Here is an 18,415-nt window from a genome sequence, read left to right on the forward strand (position 1 = left end):
ACACTATGCAGGTTCACTTCATTATGATAAAACAGATTTTTTTTATGAAGGAGATCAGATGAATTGTGTTCATCCAAAGATACTAGAAATTATAGATAAACTTGTCAAAGTTCTTTGTATATTCAAAGATTTTTATCCTTTCTTCCTACTGATACAGAATTGATCCATCTCCAATATTAACTTGTCTCTTTGGGTAGAGAGTTTTAACTATTACAGGTAATAATATGTTGGAAACATCATTCAACTTTACATGACTGATAATGTTGTCTCATTTTCCTTTCTCTTATGGAACTGGCCACCAACTTTCCAACAACCTGGATGTTAGCTCGTTTGAGTATTGGATGTCCATTCACTACAACACAAAACATACAGTTACATTAATACATTTTCAATTAATATGATAGTAATATATCATGCTTTTGAAATTCTATAAGTTACAGGAAACTAATTATGGTTGTGTTAGAACATGAAAAAGATTGGACTTGGGCTCTTTTCCTTTAGGTGTAGTGTGTTACCTTATATATCATGCGAAGAGACTCAAAGTTACTGTTAGACCAAAGCATTGATGGAAGGGATGGGTGAAACTGGGTTCCACTAATATACAGAATATAGCCCTCTGTATCTGTGGGTTCCCCAGCAATGGATTCAATGAACTACAGATAAAAACTATTCAAAAAAAGAAATTTCACAAAGTTCTAAAAGGCAAAACTTGAATTTGCTACACAAGTACTATGTTGAATCCACATGAGTGAAGAGGTGTGTAGCTATTGTATTAGGTATTATGTGTAACCTAGAGATGATTTAGAGTATATAGGAAGATGGGTATAAATTATATGCAAATACTAACCCATTTGATATAAAGGACTTAAGCATCTGTAGATTCTCATATTCGAGGGAGATTCTGGAATCAATTTCCTACCAGCCCTGAGGGAAAACCTTATTTGAAATAAATTAGATGCAACACATGTTTGCTTTTAAGACAAGCAGTATTGACTTTTTTACATTACAGTGTAATCAGTTCTGATAATGATATTTAAATTAACATAAGCCACTATTCATATAGATTGCTTGTAGAGATCCATCTTTATGTATAAAATGACTTTGCAATTAATAAATAAAGGGTATAGATTTACTGTGGCCACCATTATACAAAGAAATAATTTACAGATAGGGTAGTATATATTTGCTGTTTAGGTCCTATAGTTGTTATTAAACAAAAACATAACCAGCTGCCAAAAAAACAGTTAAAATTATAAGAAGAACAATCAACATGGCTAAAAGGAAATTAATGACTTGAGGTGTTATAAGAAACAGGGCATTGTTTCTGGGTTAATGTATCTCCATAGTGTTATTACACAATGAGTAAGGCCTTATAACCACAAGATTAAATTGGGCCACATTAAAAAAGGACCTGAATAGGCATTTTTCAAAACAGATATAAAAATGGACAATAGGTATATGAAAATGTACTCAACACCATTAATCATCAGGGAATGCAAATCAAAACCACAATGAGATATCACCTCAGACCCCTTCGGATGGCTATTACCAAAAAGTCTAGAGATAACAAACTTTAGCAAGAGTGTGGATAAAAGGAAATACTTGTACACTATTGGTGGGAATTTAGATTGGTGTAACCATTCTAGAAAACAGTATGGAATTGCCTAAAGTAATTAAAAATAGAACTACCACAAGATCCAGCAATGCCTCTTCTGGGCATATACCCAAAGGAAATGAAATCACCACCTTGTAAGATTATCTATACGTCCACATTCACTGCAGCATTATTCACAGTAGCCAAGATATGTCAGTGGACAAAAATAGATTAAAGAACTATAGCATATATATACAATGGAATATATTATTCAGCCTTAAGAAGAAGGAAATCCTGCCATTTGCCACAACATGAGTGAACTTGAAAGACATTAACTGAAATAAGCTAGATACAGAAAGAAAAAATATTGCATGATTTCACTTATATGTGGAATCTGAAAAAAAGAGTCAAATACACAAACATAGAGAATAAACTCGGTTACTAGAGGTGGAGGATGGAGAGCAAATGACGGAAAGTAGCTCAGGGATCACAAAGTAGCAGATGTTTAAGATGAACAGGTCTGGAGATCTAATGTACAACCTGAGGACCACAGGCAATACAATTGTACCATATTTGGGATTCCCACTAAAGATTTCAGTTGCTCTTGTAGCAAAAACAAAATAAATGGGAGAGATGATGGTTATGTTGCTTCACTATAGTATCTATTTTACTATTTATATGTATCCCATTACATCATGTTGTTTACTTTAAACATACACAATAAAAGTTATATTTTTAAACTGAAAAATTAGGCCACAGTAAGAGTATTTGCAAAACAATTAGTAGTTTTCATTCTTAGTGAGATCACAGGGAAAGGCAACCATGAATTAGTGTCCTAATCCTAATTTACCACAGCTATACTAGAAAAGCATGAGATATGCATGCTAGTTCTTGAAATGAGATCTTCAGATTAAGTGCTTTCCTATTATGAATTTCTTTGATAATATCAAGTGTATATTTCATCAAGCAAGAGATACCTAAAATATAATATTACTCAAAGGAATTAAAATAGAAAGAAATGTGAAAATAAGGGCCCAAGTTCTTGTTCTTAAACATTTCTGAGTGAATCCAGGTTTGTTACTCAATCTTAGTTTTCCTACTTTTGAAATTGGGGGTAATATCTATCTTGTTCAGTTACTGAAAGGACCGAAAACTATATGTCAAAAGATATATTTCAAGTAATACTTCATGAATATCAACTCTTCAATTGTAATGAATGTACCACACTAATGCAACGTGTTAATAATAGAAGAATCTATTAATAGGGCTGGGATGCAGGTGTGAGAGTACATGGGAACACTCTACTTTCCATTCAATATTTCTGTAAACCAATATTTCTGTAAAAGTAGAATAATGATAATACTAAAAGCTTATTAATTTAAAAACAGACATGTATCTGACAGTTTATAAGTATTTAAAAAATAGTTGCTGGATTATTATCTACCCTATGATACCATAAAATAAGCATTTTAAAGAAATTTCACTGACAATTATAATATTATTGTTTCATAAACATTTAAAGGATAATTTCCTTTAGGAAGAATGAAAATATAAGTACACATAATACATCTTTAATCTTTAATATTTACAAAGTAAATGTTCTTGACCTTCATTTTTGTCATATGGCAGAATAGACTCAGAGAACAATCCTTTTGATAAAAACAAGTCAAATCCTGGATAATCTATTAAATGTATTTTAACTTCATTGCTAAGCTGGCAAAGAGGGAAAAAAATGCAAAAGCCAAAGACAAAGTGAAATCAGTACGCTTAGTAAATATTTGAAATGCCAAGCCAGTTTTTTTGGTCGTAGGTTGGGTACAGAGAATAAAGCATAGGATCCACCCAAAAGACGGAGTATATCATGAGAGCACAGTGGACAGTATATAATGAGACCACAGTGGAGGGCTGTGACATCAGAGTGAGTGGAAATGAGAAAGAGAGAGAGACATGGCTTGAGGGGTAGGGAGGGTGCAGGAAAGGAGGGAGAGAGGGAAAAGTAAAAAGGAAGAAAAAATGAAAAAACCTGAAGAAGGGGATATCAAGGAAATTTCCCTGTTTCCATAAGCTGGGTAGAGAGATCATAAATAACCCCAAAGCTGGCCCTTGTTTTGGTGTTCTAGTTCATGTCACTTGTGTGATCCAAAAATATCCCAAATAACTTTAATGTTTGTTGGTCCCCAAGAACAAATAAAAAACCTCTCTAGAGGAAAGTAACTTCAACAAAGGTCCTTAAAATATGTCATAAAAGCATATTTTATTGACCCACAGTGTGTTACAATGTAGTTTTCAATGCAAAAGCAGTACCTATAATAGTGGTATTTTAAAGTTATACAGATAGAAACACATGTAAAATATTAAATACCAAAATATTAATGATGAGCTTAGCTATAATTTAGCCTTATATTTTTTGCTTATCTACATTTTCGAAGGAAAATATTATTTATGTAAAAATAGCAATATTAGAGATTTAAGCTTCTAAATTGGAATGCATCGTAGAAAGTAATTTTTATTGTAGATAATTAGGAAATAATCAGAAACAACATTTTTGTTTCTATTTCAACAATTTAAAGAAATGGTTTGAAATTGTGAAAATGTTCAAATAAGATGGATAATATGCTGAATACACAATTTATAGGCTGGATTTTCAGAAATGGGATTTTTTTTTCTCAAAGGTTCAAAGTATGATTGTGTCCTATGTTTTCTTTTAAATTATCTACAAATTTTTATATTCGCAAGTCCGTGTTATTATTTTTCATGCAAATTCCATGACCTACTCAAGGTTATATATCGTTTCACACTATTGACTACTTCCTGTGAACAATTTAAAATTAATCTTTGTAGAGCAACTTGGAAAGAAAACAAACACAGATAATTTTGCAAAATAAAATAAGCATTTAGGTCATTGAGTATCTACTGAGTCCTGTTTGTTTAGATTCATGCTAAGTGCTATGGGGTGATATAAAGGGCACTAGCTGAGAGCTTTCTGTGTCTCCATTTCCTAATCAAGAAATAAACAAGAGAGGAAAACACTACAATTATTATATTACTCATAGTCATCTAGTTAAAAAAAATAAAGTGAACACACTACCTAACACGGTTATCAGGATCTGTGCATCAGATGATTATCATAATCAACATAAAGCAAAATATACTTCTAGATGGCAATTAATGTATATAAGCATAGTCAGCCTTCTGTACCTCAATTCAACTAACTGTGAATCTAATATTTTTGGAAAAGCACAATAAAAATAACACTAGAACAATAAAAAGCAAAAATTTTAAAATGCAGTACAATACATATCTATATGGTATTTACATTGTATTAGGTATTATAAGCAATCTAGGGAACATTTAAAGTATCCAAGAGGACACATGTATGTCATATGCAAATGCTACATCATCTTTTATAAGAAACATGAGCATCTGTGGGTTTTGGTATGCTCAGGAGGTCCTGGAGTCAATTCTCTGTGTATACCAAGGCACTTATAATATGGTTTGGCTATGTCCCCACCCAAATCTCAGCTTGAATTGTAGCTCCCAGAATTCCCATGTGCTGTGGGAGGGACCCAGGTGGAGGTAACTGAATCATGGGGGCCAGTCTTTCCCATGCTATTCTCATGATATTGAATAAGTATCGTGATATTGAATAAGATAATGGGTCTGTCATGGGTTTCTGCTTTTGCTTCTTCCTCATTTTCTCTTTCTGCCACCATGTAAGAAGTGCCGTTCACTTCCTGCCATGATCCTGAGGCCTATAAGTCCAATTAAGCCTCTTTTTCTTCCCAGTCTTGCGTATGTCTTTATCAGCAGTGTGAAAACAGACTAAGACAATAAATTGGTACCAGCAGAGTGGGGCATTGCTGAAAAGATACCCGAAAATGTGGGAGCAACTTTGGAATTGTGTAACAGGCAGAAGTTGGAACAGTTTGGAGGGCTCAGAAGAAGACAGGAAAATGTGGAAAAGTCTGGAACTTCCTAGAAACTCGTTGAATGGCTTTGCCCAAAATGCTGATAGTGATATAGACAATAAGATTCAGGCTGAGGTGGTCTCAGATGGAGATGAGGAAGTTGTTGGGAACTGGAGTAAAGGTGACTCTTGTTATGTTTTAGCAAAGAGACTGGTGGCATTTTGCCCCTGCCCTAGAGATTTGCAGAACTTTGAATTTGAGAAAGATGATTTAGGGTATCTGGTGGAAGAAATTTCTAAGCGGCTAAGCATTCAAGAAGTGACTTGGGTACTGTTAAAAGTATTCAGTTTTATAAGGGAAGCACAGCATAGAAGTTTGGAAATTTTGGAGCCTGAGTATGCAATAGAAAAGAAAACCCCATTTTCTGGGGGACAAATTCAAGCTGGCTGCAGAAATTTGCATGAGTAGCAAGGAGTCTAATGTTAATCCCCAAGACCATTGGGAAAATATCTCCAGGCCATGTCAAAGACCTTCATGGCAGCCCCTCACATCACAGGCCTGGAGGCCCCAGAGGAAAAAGTGGTTTTGTGGGCGGGATCCAGAGTCTCTGTGCTTTATGTAGCCTAGGAACTTAATGTCCCAGCTGCTCCAGTCATGGCTGAAAGGGGCCAACATACAGTTCAGGCTGCAGCTTCAGAGGGTGCAAGCCCCAAGCCTTGGCAACTTCCTTGCGGTGTTGAGCCTGTGGGTGCACAGAAATCAAGAATTGAGGTGTGGGTACCTCTGCCTAGATTTCAGAAGATGTATGGAAATGTCTGGAAGTCCAGGCAAAAGTTTGCTGCAGGGGTGGGGCCCTCACAGAGAACCTCTGCTAGGGCAGTGTGGAAGGGAAATGCAGGGTTAGAGCCCCCACACAGAGTCCCTACTGGGGCACTGTCTAGCAGAGCTGTGAGAAGAGGGTCACCTTACTCCAAATCCCAGAATGCTAGATCCATCAACAGTTTGCACCCTGTGCCTGGAAAAGCTGTAGACACTCAATACCAGCCTGTGAAAGCAGCCTGGAGGGAGGCTGTACCCTGTAAAACCACAGAGGTGGAGTTGCCCAAGACCATGGGAACCCACCTCTTGCATCAGAATGACATGGAGTTGAGACCTAGAGTCAAAGGAGATCATTTTGGAGCTTTAAAATTTGCCCCACTGGATTTTGGACTTGCATGGGCCCTGTTACCCCTTTGTTTTGGCCAATTTCTCCCATTTGAAATGGTTGTATTTACTCCCATTGTATCTAGGGAGTAACTAGCTTGCTTTTGATTTTACAGGGTCATAAGCAGAAGGGACTTGCCTTATGAAACTTTGAAACACAGACTTTTGGGTTAATGCTGAAATTAGTTAAGACTTCAGAGGACTGTTGGGAGGGCATGATTGATTTTTGAAATATGAGGACTTGAGATTTGGAGGGGCCAGGGTGGAATGATCCAGTCTGGCTCTGTCCTCACCCAAATATCAGCTTGAATTTTATCTCCCAGAATTCCCATGTGTTGTGGGAGGGACCCATGGGGAGGTAATTGAATCACGGGGACCAGTCTTTCCTATGCTATTCTCATGATAGTAAATAAGTCTCATGAGATCTGATGGCTATATCAGGGGCTTCTGCTTTTGCTTCTTCCTCATTTTCTCTTGCCACTACCATGTAAGAAGTGACTTTCACCTCCCACCATGATTCTGAGGCCTCCTCAGCCATGTGGAACTGTAAGTCCAATTAAATCTCTTTTTCTTCCCAGTCTCGGGTATGTGTTTATCAGCAGTGTAAAAACAGACTAATACAACTAATGTTGTTATATTTACATAGCAGAGGTCCAAGCTTGAACGTTAGTTTTGTGTACTTCAGAGTTCCTCAGAGGGATACGTCCAGAACACTGGCAGAACAAATCTTCTAGGGACCTCTGACCAACAAACCTTCTTGGGGAAAAACTTTTAGTAAGAGGAGAACGAGCTGAGTATTTCAGTCTTGTTCCAATAAGACAATGGCAGTTAGTAGAGTTGGATGATTTTATGTACTCTGGAATGCCTCTTGCTGTTTTGCTTTGACTTTCCACTCTCTTCTTCCTCAGCTTTTCACATCTTCAGTAGGAAGACTTTGGCCTACGTTTTGTGAGAGGAAGTCCCCAGTGAGAAAATGGAAGTAACTGAAAAGCTATCCTCTTAAACAATGTCCTGGGTTGCTGAGAGCACAGAGCATCAGTGCTCTGGGATCAGGGTAACTATGGTAGAAAGCTCAGGAGAGGGCCTTCTGCCTTCTGCAGGTTGACTTGAGCCCATGTGGAATCACCACAGCATGGCCTGGACAGGTGTTAGTGGCAACAGCAGCAGCAAGACACCTTCATTAGGCTTCCTGAGCTCCAGAGTGACAGCATCAGACGTCACTTCAATGGGGGCAGACTGAAGTAGGGTGGGTCTGGGAATATGGAATTCCATGTTGCAGCCTAGAAGAACGTATTTATAAGTGCATGCAAGATATCCAAGGAGAATTTGTAGGATTTACTGCAGTTATTGGGATTGTTTTCATAGACAGCAGAGATTGTGACCATTTTTTTGACTATATATGTATCTATGTGTATGTGTGTGTGTATATATATATATATAGAGAGAGAGTTACGTAGTTTGAAGATTGTTTTGAAATACTAAACATTTGCTTTCCAACCCTCACTACTCCTAGGTCCTGAGTCTATCATCCAGGCAGTAATAATGGTTTCCTAAAGGGTGACTGGAAACAAATCACCTCATTTATTATGTTTACCAATTTTGAAACATGGAAAAAATTATAAGTTGCTAATACATATTGTATTTCTGAGTTTTTAAATAATCAGGTCCTTTTTTAATAATCTGCAAACATGGAAGACATACAGGTATTTAATAAACATAGTTACTTAAATTGAAGTGAATAAATTTGTGGCTTTCCATATATTGACTGCCCTCAAGCAGAAAAACCCAAGAACAACAAGGACAAGTGCATTTCAAGAAGGTTTTAAAACATAAAGCATAAACAACACTTTCAAAAGTTATGCTTCTGCTGGAATAGTATGACTTTGTTCAGAATGAATAGCATTCTTAGGATCCAAAATACCAGACAGAACCTAAAGAATTTAACACAGAGAGACATATGGTAAAGAAGATTATGTAATGGCATAAGAACCCTTTCCAACTTTAAGGAGATAAAAACTGAACTGGAAGACTGGAGAAGAAACAAAATAGAAGAGATTTATGAGATCCTGAGCTTTGTAAAATGACCAGGCACCCTCCTCCATTGTACCTCACCCCGGAGGAATAGAAAAAGAGAAATCTCAATGATAAAAGTCACATATTGTTTTGGGGAAAACCAGGAGTGCAGTTTTGTTGAAGGGGGCTATAGCAATAGCTCTGGGCACTGTCTAGATGATGAGAACCATCTAGGCTTACAGAACAAATCACAGCTCAAGGTGGTATAAGGAGAGCTACTGATACTGATGAGTTTCCTAAGGGGTATGGGAATTCTGACAAGGCTGACTGACTGGAAAAGATCTAAGGTCAGGATAAGAAGAGGACAGAGTATATTCATTCAGTTACTGGAATTATAGCAGATATTAAGAATGAATGCCAATTAATGGCTCCTAAGGTCCAGGTTGCATGATTTATGCTACAGAGGAGGCCAGCAAGGAGACAAGACTGCATTGAGGATATCTGCACCAGATGAAAGGAAATGAGAGAGCAGGCCTATTATAAATGGGTAACCAGTCACAGAGTAAGTAATAATAGAGAGTGAAATTAGATGGCATATATAAATAATAAGAACATCATAAAAAGTCAAAATGTAGCTTATAGAATACTGAAATAAAAGAAGTCAGTCTGATTACCTACAGGAAAATATTTTCTACACGATATACTTGAGTTTGAAACTCTATACACTGTGCAATCTGGAAATATAAGGCTCATCAAAAGTGATTTCAACTCGATGAAGGGCAAAGGGTAGAAAGGAGTTAACCTAAGTAATTCTGGAAATCAGTGTTTTGATTGGAAACTGGAGGCTAAAGACAAAATGCACATGGATACAGATGGAATATATATATTAGATAGATAGAGATATGTTTACAAATATGGGTTCATATTCATAAATATATTTCCTAGTTCTACTCTCTGAGAAGGCCTGGAAATAGTGACACTTCAGTAGCAATGAGCACATCCAGTTTCTAAATACTATTTTCCAAGTAAAAGAAACATGATTCCTTGGATAAATAGATGATTCCAGGGCTGGGATAGCAGCAATACAAGACGTGCCTGCAGAATTGTGTAGTGCCAGCAAGTAAGGAAATGCACAAAAGACAAAGAGATGGGTACATGTCAAAGAGGCACAGGAGCCAACCTGAAAAAGCTTCCAATCTCTAAATCTGGAAAAATTTGAGCAACAACAATAACAAAATAATACAGTATTAGATTAGAATTCAAAGTATTAAAGAAATATGCATGAATATGTACTAGTATAATTAATAAATAAATGGTGAAGAAAATTTTTAGTACAAAAGAATTCTTAATAAGTTTTGTAGATACCCCCACATCCAGAAGAAAACTTTAATTCCTGTCCCCTACCCCCACCCTTTGAGTGTGAGCTAGACTCAGTTACATGCTTTCATAAAACAGATCGTGTAAAGGGAAGGGGTAGCTTTATAATGAAGAAATCTGACAAACACTACTTTGGCCAGGTAATCGAGATTAATATCACCAGTGATAAGTCATATTGATATCATGTTCCCACTGATACAATGAGAACATTTCACCTCTGTGATATTCTTTCCAAAAATTTGTGACCCCAATCTAAGCTTAAAAGAAATCAGACAAATCCAAATTGAGGGACATTCTACAAAATACCCAATCAGTAATCCTCAAAACTGTCAAGGTCATGAATACAAGGAAATACTGAGAAACTGTCAAAGCCAAGATGAGCCTAGTAAGACATGACAAGTAAACACACTGTGGAATTTAGAATTGGATGCTGGAATGGAAAAAGGACATTAGTGGGAAAACCAGTGAAATCCAAATAAAGTTCAGAGTTTGGTTAATCATAAGGTACAAATGTTAGTTCCTTAGTTTTCACAATTATACCACAGTTATCTCCTAGATGTTAAAAGGAGAAGTAGGGGAGGGAATTTTGTATTATCTTTGTAAGTCCTCTATAAATCTAAAATTATTCTGAATTGAAAAGTCCATTTAAAAGGTGGTACCAACTTTTTTACTATATAGGAGAGCTATCACCAGTAGCCCAAACATTAAAGCAAAATAACAGAAATACAAAAGAAAATATCATAGCTCTAATAAAAGAGTACTAATAGTATAGTGGCTAGATACTAGACTTTTTAGACTGGCTTGTGAAAACCTAGGGTATAGTTTTCAACAAATTTTAGAAACATAATGGCAAAATATACTACTTATGACTGTTAGAAAGAAAGAGCCCTATATCAATCCTCTTTCCCAGTTAAATCGGTCTACTCCTCCATGATCCTACCTTCAAAACTTCCCATATCTCTTTTCATTGAATGCTTTCATCCTGCTTGCTCCATTGCCTGTTTCTTGGCCATCCTTCAATAGGAGGTTCAAGTTCATGTCTGTTTGATGAATTCCCAGGCATTAGTAACAACTTTGTCTTCTAAACTCTCTAATCTTTTTACTCTATGTCAATGTTTACCATTTTTAACATTATATTTTTCATTGTCCCCAAAAAGAGAGTGGAAAGTCCATACACTTAGAAAATACATAACAGCACAAACAACTAAATAAACCAAGCCAAATAAACAAACAGAAGAAGCTACAAGAAGATTTAGGGGATGTACTGATATCTACAACTTACTGTAAAATGCATTAAAAAAAAGATATGATTTGATGGGTGAATGGCAGAATGGATGTGTTCCTCAAGAAGTTCTTTCAAATTTCCTGTATGTATAAAAATTTTCACAATAAAATGCTGGGGAAAAATACAAGAAGTTAAAAAATATTTGAAATAATTTCATATTTCATCAATTGCAAAACAGGATTTGAAAAACTAATAATGACTAACAATGAAAAAAACTAATAACACTGAGAATAATAACTGCCATTTAATGTATTTAATTCTGTGCAAGGCACTGTGCTGAGTGCTGTACTTATATTATCTCAATTTTTCTGTTTACCAATACTTGATGCTATCATTATTATTATGAGAAACTAAGACTCCTATTAGTAACACGTTTCATTGAGCTATAGATAAGTCTTGATCCACATATGATTTCAGAAATGTTTACAACAACTCATTGGAAACCATAGCGCTATTTATATCACTCATTTTTTAAGGAGTTCCATGCTACATTGTATTGTTGTGTGCCTTATTATATGTATGCCCTGAATACAAACAAAACATCAGTAATTCACTTCAAAACAGAGGTAATTCACTTCCCTATATCACCACACTAAACTCTAGGAGAGTATCTTATAGATAAGTGAGTGTTTAGTAAATATTTGTTAATGCTTATTTTTGTTTTACAGAAATTATATCGTACTATTCACATTTTGACTTATTCACTCAAGAGGAATTTCTTGAAATCTATCCAAACCAACTAGTGTATCTCTAATTCATTAAGTAGTACATAGTATTCTATTATATGAATGGACCATAATACTCCTCTACTGATTAACATTTTCTTTGTTGCCCAGTTTTACCAACTAAAAATAATGCTAAAATAAGCATGCTTATTTATTCAGTATGCTCTTATTTCCATGTGATAAGATTTCCAACGTGAAGTGCAGAGTCAAAATTACATATCATATTAATTTGAATAGATATTGCTAAGTTGCTATCTAAAACTCTAGGAAAGTCATATTTTTACCAGCAATGTGGAACAGTGCTTCTTTGCTTATGTCCCAGCCAGCAAGAGAAATTATTGCTTTATTTTGCTTTGTTTTAATTTTGGCCAATCTGAAAGCTGTGAATCTCACTGTTTTTTTTCACCTATTAGTAATTTTGAGAATCTTTGCATATATTTGATAGCTGTTGCAATTTTGTTTTGCAAATGGTTCCTCAATATCTTTTGCCTATTTTGCTATTAGATTGTCCCCCTTGTTCTCTATTTTAAATAGCTCATTGTATCAAACCTCTGCCTTCTAAAGTGCAATTCCCCTTCAAATTATTTTTATAGATCTGTTTATATTATTTTTTACATAACAGTTTTGAATTTTATATACAAACAAAGTCATTTATCTTCTCTTTTATATTCTTTATTAAGGATATCTTTCCTGTTCCTAAATTGAATATGTAGCTCTTTAGATTGGCTTCCAAAGTTTTTATTAATTAAATAATTGTTTTGGACTTGTTGAATTTTATCAATTACTTCTTTTAGTATTTAGTGATAATATCATATAATCTTCCTTCTTAAAAGTATTGATGTTATAAACCATGAGAATAGAATTATTAATATGGTATCATTCTGAAATAGAATATATTTGGTCTTAGTATATCATTCAATAGATGGCTGGACAACTTAACTTTTCTCCACATACTCAGTACTCATGACTGCTAAGGCAAAGAATACCCAACCATTTCCACCTTGTTAGAAACCTTTGGATCCTTCAGGTTCAATAATAACAAATCCACTTTCAGTTAATAGCTCTGCAGCCAGGTTTATATAAAAAGTAGCTGGGGCTGTTTCTATTACCTGGATCTCATTCTCTGCCAGTAGCTAAGAGGTGAGGCTTCCAAGAAGCAAGGACATAAGAGATGAAAATACAAGATCAATTTTAGGCCTTTCAATTTGAAATTCTTCATCATATTTCTTTTTTTGAGGCTTTAAGGGGAATGATTGGAAAATACAGGGTAATAAAAGTTAAAGACATTAGAGTCAATGTGAAAGGCACAAACACTTTGTTTTTTTTTTTTTTTGAGATGTAGTCTCGCTGTGTCACCCAGGCTGGAGTGCAATGGCATGATCTCAGCTCAGTGACCTCTACCTCATGAGTTCAAGAAATTCTCCCACTTCAGCCTCCCGAGTAGCTGGGATTACAGGCACCTGTCATCATGCCTGTCTAATCTTTGTATTTTTGTAGAGATGGGGTTTCACCATGTTGACTAAGCCAGTCTTGAACTCCTGACTTCAGGTGATCCTCCTGCCTTGGCCTCCCAAAGTGCTGGGATTACAGGCATGAGCCACCACACCTGGCCAGCACAAATACATTTCTCTGAGCTGACCTAGATCCTAATATTCCAAACAAATATATGAGATTAACATAAGGAAGAGGCCCACCTAAAAAAAGACATTTTTAAAACCTAAAAAAAAAAATGTACAAATGCATTTTATCCCAAATGTTCTACATAACTTAGTATATTCTTTAACCTTCATTTGTTTTATACCTTATCATAAAAGTGGTAAAGCATTACTATGATGATCTACCAGAAAATTCTCAAGCAAGAGCTTAATTATTTTAACTATGTTAGGAAAACAGCAGTGAAGATTTGAATTGCCAAATTGCCTGAGAAGAAATAATCATAAGAAAATTAAACAAGTGTTCTGATATATGTGCACAATGAGAAAAAGCAAAGAAGGTTCAAACCATCTGTGCTTATAATCTTTTGGGTTCTAATTGAAATCCAAATTATCTTAATGAGATTTAGATAGCAATGTTTAATAGACAAACTTTGCAAAGCAATATCTCACCAGAAAGTAATAAAAATCTTGCAATAATTTTTAAAATATTTATTTGTTCTTATTTATTAATTTAGGAGACAGGGTCTCATTCAGTCACTCAGGCTGGAGTGCAGTGGTGCAATCATGGCTCACTGCAGCCTCAGTCTCCTGGGTTTCAGAGATCTTCCCACCTTAGCCTCCCAGGTAGCTGGGACTACAGGCTGGGGCCACCACATCTATCTGGCAATTATTTTATTTTTGTAGAGACAGGGGTTCCCTATGTTGCTCAGGCTGGTCTCAACCTCCTGTCCTGAGGCAATCCTCCTGTCTCAGCCTCCCAAAGTGTTGGGATCATAGGCTTGAGCCACCACACCCCACCTATTGTAATATTTTTAGCATAGAGTTTATGAGCATGAACTTTGGAATTAGTTAAGACCGGAGTCCAAATATTGGCACTTCTACTTAACACCTCTGTGATTTTAAGAAAGAGGAACTTGCATTTCTTTATCTGTAAAATGAAAATAACAGAACCTACCTTCAAGGATTAGTATAGGAATTGAAAGAGAAAATATACATAAAGCACTTAATTTGAATATACAGTAATTTCTCAACAAACTTGAGCTGTTATTATTCCCCTTTTCCTCTTTTTTTGTCCTCCTCCACCCAGAGGGCCAATAATAGCTTATCATAATTTGCATATATATGTATATATATACACACACACACACACAATACACATACTACACACACACACACACACACACGTACGCACACACCCTTATATGGGGTTTATTGGGTTTTGTAAAAAGTGTGCTTGCTCTGTGAATGTACTTCCAGACAAGCAAACAACCCTCTATTCCAGTAAACTGACCACCAAGTTGTTTCTTCTCATCTTTCCCTGTAGATACGTTTGTGTATCTACCACTGATGCATCTACATTCAGATGTTTAGACCACTGAAATATATAATTCTTCTTTCACTCTGACAGGTTTCCAACACCCAACCCTATTCCTCCACCTCCACACACAGCCCACATTAAATTCTAGCAAATGTGTATTTTTATTTTGTTAATTCTTCACAGATAAATCAGATAGATAGATCTATCTGGTGTATCTCAGATATAACCAATACACAGCCCAATTTTCCTGTCTTCTCACCCTTCCCTTCTTATGTGAACATGACTCTGGAAATATTGTAAGACTCAGTCAGGGGAATTTCTCGAATTTCCTTCTTTTAGACTTAAAAGTTAGGCAATGACAACTTCTGAGTAAGCATAGTTGTTAAGATGAGTATATAATCCCTTACCAAACAGGGTCTACATCTATGGAAGGGCTGGAACAGGACGTGTTTATAGGGTAAATAGGCTCAAAGTTGTAAATTACCACTAGATGTCACCCTTTGTAACATGTAAACAAATGTGGGGCAACTTTCTACTACCAAAGTACTCTGGAGTCAAGGCACTTGCCCCAGACCTGAGAAACACCTAACATTAACATCGACTCTGCCTGTGACCCACTGCCACACTGGAAACAAATAATAAAGATTAATCTCCAATGTAATACTGAGGCTGGCTCTGAGGGTCCTCTGATTAGGATAGGAAAACCCACTTATTTTCACCAATAAGGACTTCATTTATTAACTGTCCACCTCCAAAGGGCTGAGGCACAACTGCCATGTTTCTGTCTCCAAGAGTATCTATTTTTCCAAGCTCCATCATGCCAGAAGACTGATGGAATTACCTCTTTTGTTCTCTTAGATTGTGTTGGTATCACTAGCAAGAACTCATATGGACCTCTGATTTTGTGATGAAAACCAAGATTAGTCAATACCTCTTTATCACATAAAGCTCCACAGAAATATGACCTAGCTGTCCCCGATTCTCCAAGATTCATTCTGCCACTGCTGACAGATCATGAAAGTTAATTTTGAGGCTGAAAATGCAGCATTTTTCTCCTTCTCAAAACTGCACAGGAACTGAAGTGATAAAACATTGCTTAATTAATGAAAAATCCCAATTCTACTTTTTCTAGATTCACATGTAGCATTTCTCTGCTTCTAAGGATGGCCATCCCTAAAGATCTAGTGGTATGATCTAACCATGACCAAATCCTTTGTCTCCATTTGATACTTCTCATGAATTTCTCAAGTTTTTAAAAAATTTTAATTAATCTGAACCAATAGTTAAAAACAACATCTGATATTTGATTCTTTCAACAACTTTCTGATAAGTACTTTAATTATCCCTATTCACAACTAAGGAGGAAACTAAAGCTAAAAATTTAAGTAACGTGCTCAAGATCAAGGAGCTACTAAATGCCAAAGCTTGGGCTTTAACCCATAGTAACTGCAGTTGACAATCAAGCCAAGCTTGACTATTACCTACATTTTCAGAGAAATATATTTCAATTATTTGTAAACTTAGTTGTATTTCTTCAATTTATCTTTACATTAAATTTACATTTTGTTTTGTAAACTAAAGTTTACTATTGTTTATGAACTCATAGAATGTATTACTGATAAGTTTTATGAACAAACATAAGTGTTTAATATAAGGTGTTCCATGAATTTTACAATAAAAGAAACTCTGGGGGATGTGCCTGCTAAACCCATGGGCATGTAGATATGTGTAAACTTAAATGTAACCTTCCTAAGCAACCTGTAGGGTAGCCCCATATTTGAATGAGCTTTCTCTATTCAAATATGGGGCTTCATGATAGCCTTTCAGAAGGTTTAAGAACAAGTTAAGGTCACATAAACAGTAATTGGCAGGATGAAAGTGTACATACTGATTGGGTTTTCTGACCATAACATTTGTTTAATTTTCATTAAACTGAGCAGTCTTTCAAAGTGAAGACTGTTTCTCAAATTTTACAGTTTTGGCTTTAATTTTTTTCTTATTAACAAACTAACCTTAAGAAAATCAGTTTGTAATCATATTCTCAGTTGCACCTCTTTTTCTCACTTCATTCTATTGTCATAGTTCTTTGGTTTTGAGGGACAAAATTAGTGGTGTTACATCCTAGAATTTTTATCATTTGGCATCTACTATACTGGTAGTAAAGATTTTACGTATAATATCCATTATACCATATCTGCATAGCACATGAATATTATGTACCAATCCAGACAGTTGCATGTCTGAGATGATTTATCATGCAATCTGTGTCTATAAGACATAATAAACAGAATAGGTAAGTGAGGCTTCTCAGAAAAACTGCAAAAATAAAGACCTTGTGTTAAATCTTCTGAAAGAAAATGTTGATTAGACTGATATTGTGAAAGCAAATGAAGTAACTAAATGTAGAAAGTTTTAAACAATACTCTGGACCTTATTTTGTGTCAGGCACTAGTGAAATCACTTTATATGTTATTTTACTTTTTTCAATCACTATCCTTACATGACACCTACAATTGTAATCTCAAATTTTACACATGAGGAAAGTGAAGCATAGAAATTTCAAGTAAACTTCTCACAGTCACATCACTAGTAAACTCCATGACTGGACTTCAAACCTAAGTAGTGTAAGTGGGGTATCTGAATCCAGCAGCAACAATAACAGCAATGAATCAGACACCGCATAAGCACTTTACCTGTATTTTCTCATTTAACCTTGACACTAACCCTATGAGATGTTACTATTGTAATTCTCATTTTAAGAATGAGAAAACAAAGGTTCACAGAGGTTAAATAACTTGTGCAATACATCATATTTAATGGATGGCTCTTCAGGATTTGAATCTAGCTAGTCAACATATGTGTATTTTATACATTTTTTTCATTGTTGACATTATAATCTTAGGCACATGAATTAAAATATAAATGGTTATACAAGCATTTATAAATATTTTCTATTCATGGATATTGATTCTGTCATGGATATTGCAGGTTGACTCCTCACTTCTGGCCACCTTTTAGATCTAGAGCATGTAGAAATTTTAAAACCTATTTCTCAGAGGACCATGGAACTCAAACTCTGGATGTTAATTATTTTCCACCAGTTAGCTACATTCACTTAAGATTCAGAAGACAGAAATAAGGTGGAAACCTTTTTTCTGCCCTTGCCTTTTCTTTTAGTTCTTCTTGCAGGCAAGGTTAAAGAAAAGTGAGTTTTTTCTGCTGTAGTGTTAGAAAGGCTGTTATCTAGAACAGAAGCATTTGCAGTAGCAGCAGCAGTGGCAGCAGCAATGGCATCTTCTTGATTTCCCCTCCTGATTTTGTGGATCCCCACCTGGGG

The 18,415-nt window shown here is 35.5% G+C and overlaps 1 protein-coding gene across 1 annotated transcript in view; it reads right to left on the reverse strand.

Moving 5' to 3' along the window:
- Positions 1-236: 236 nt before the first annotated feature.
- Positions 237-18,415, reverse strand: part of IQCM (IQ motif containing M) — a 406,878-nt gene continuing 388,699 nt past the window's right edge. Inside the window, 1 exon segment of the mRNA XM_045392936.2 lies at positions 237-352. Coding sequence (XP_045248871.2) covers positions 237-352 — 116 coding nt within the window.

The sequence above is a fragment of the Macaca fascicularis genome, chromosome 5, assembly GCF_037993035.2.
Source record: "Macaca fascicularis isolate 582-1 chromosome 5, T2T-MFA8v1.1".
Lineage (NCBI taxonomy): Eukaryota > Metazoa > Chordata > Mammalia > Primates > Cercopithecidae > Macaca > Macaca fascicularis.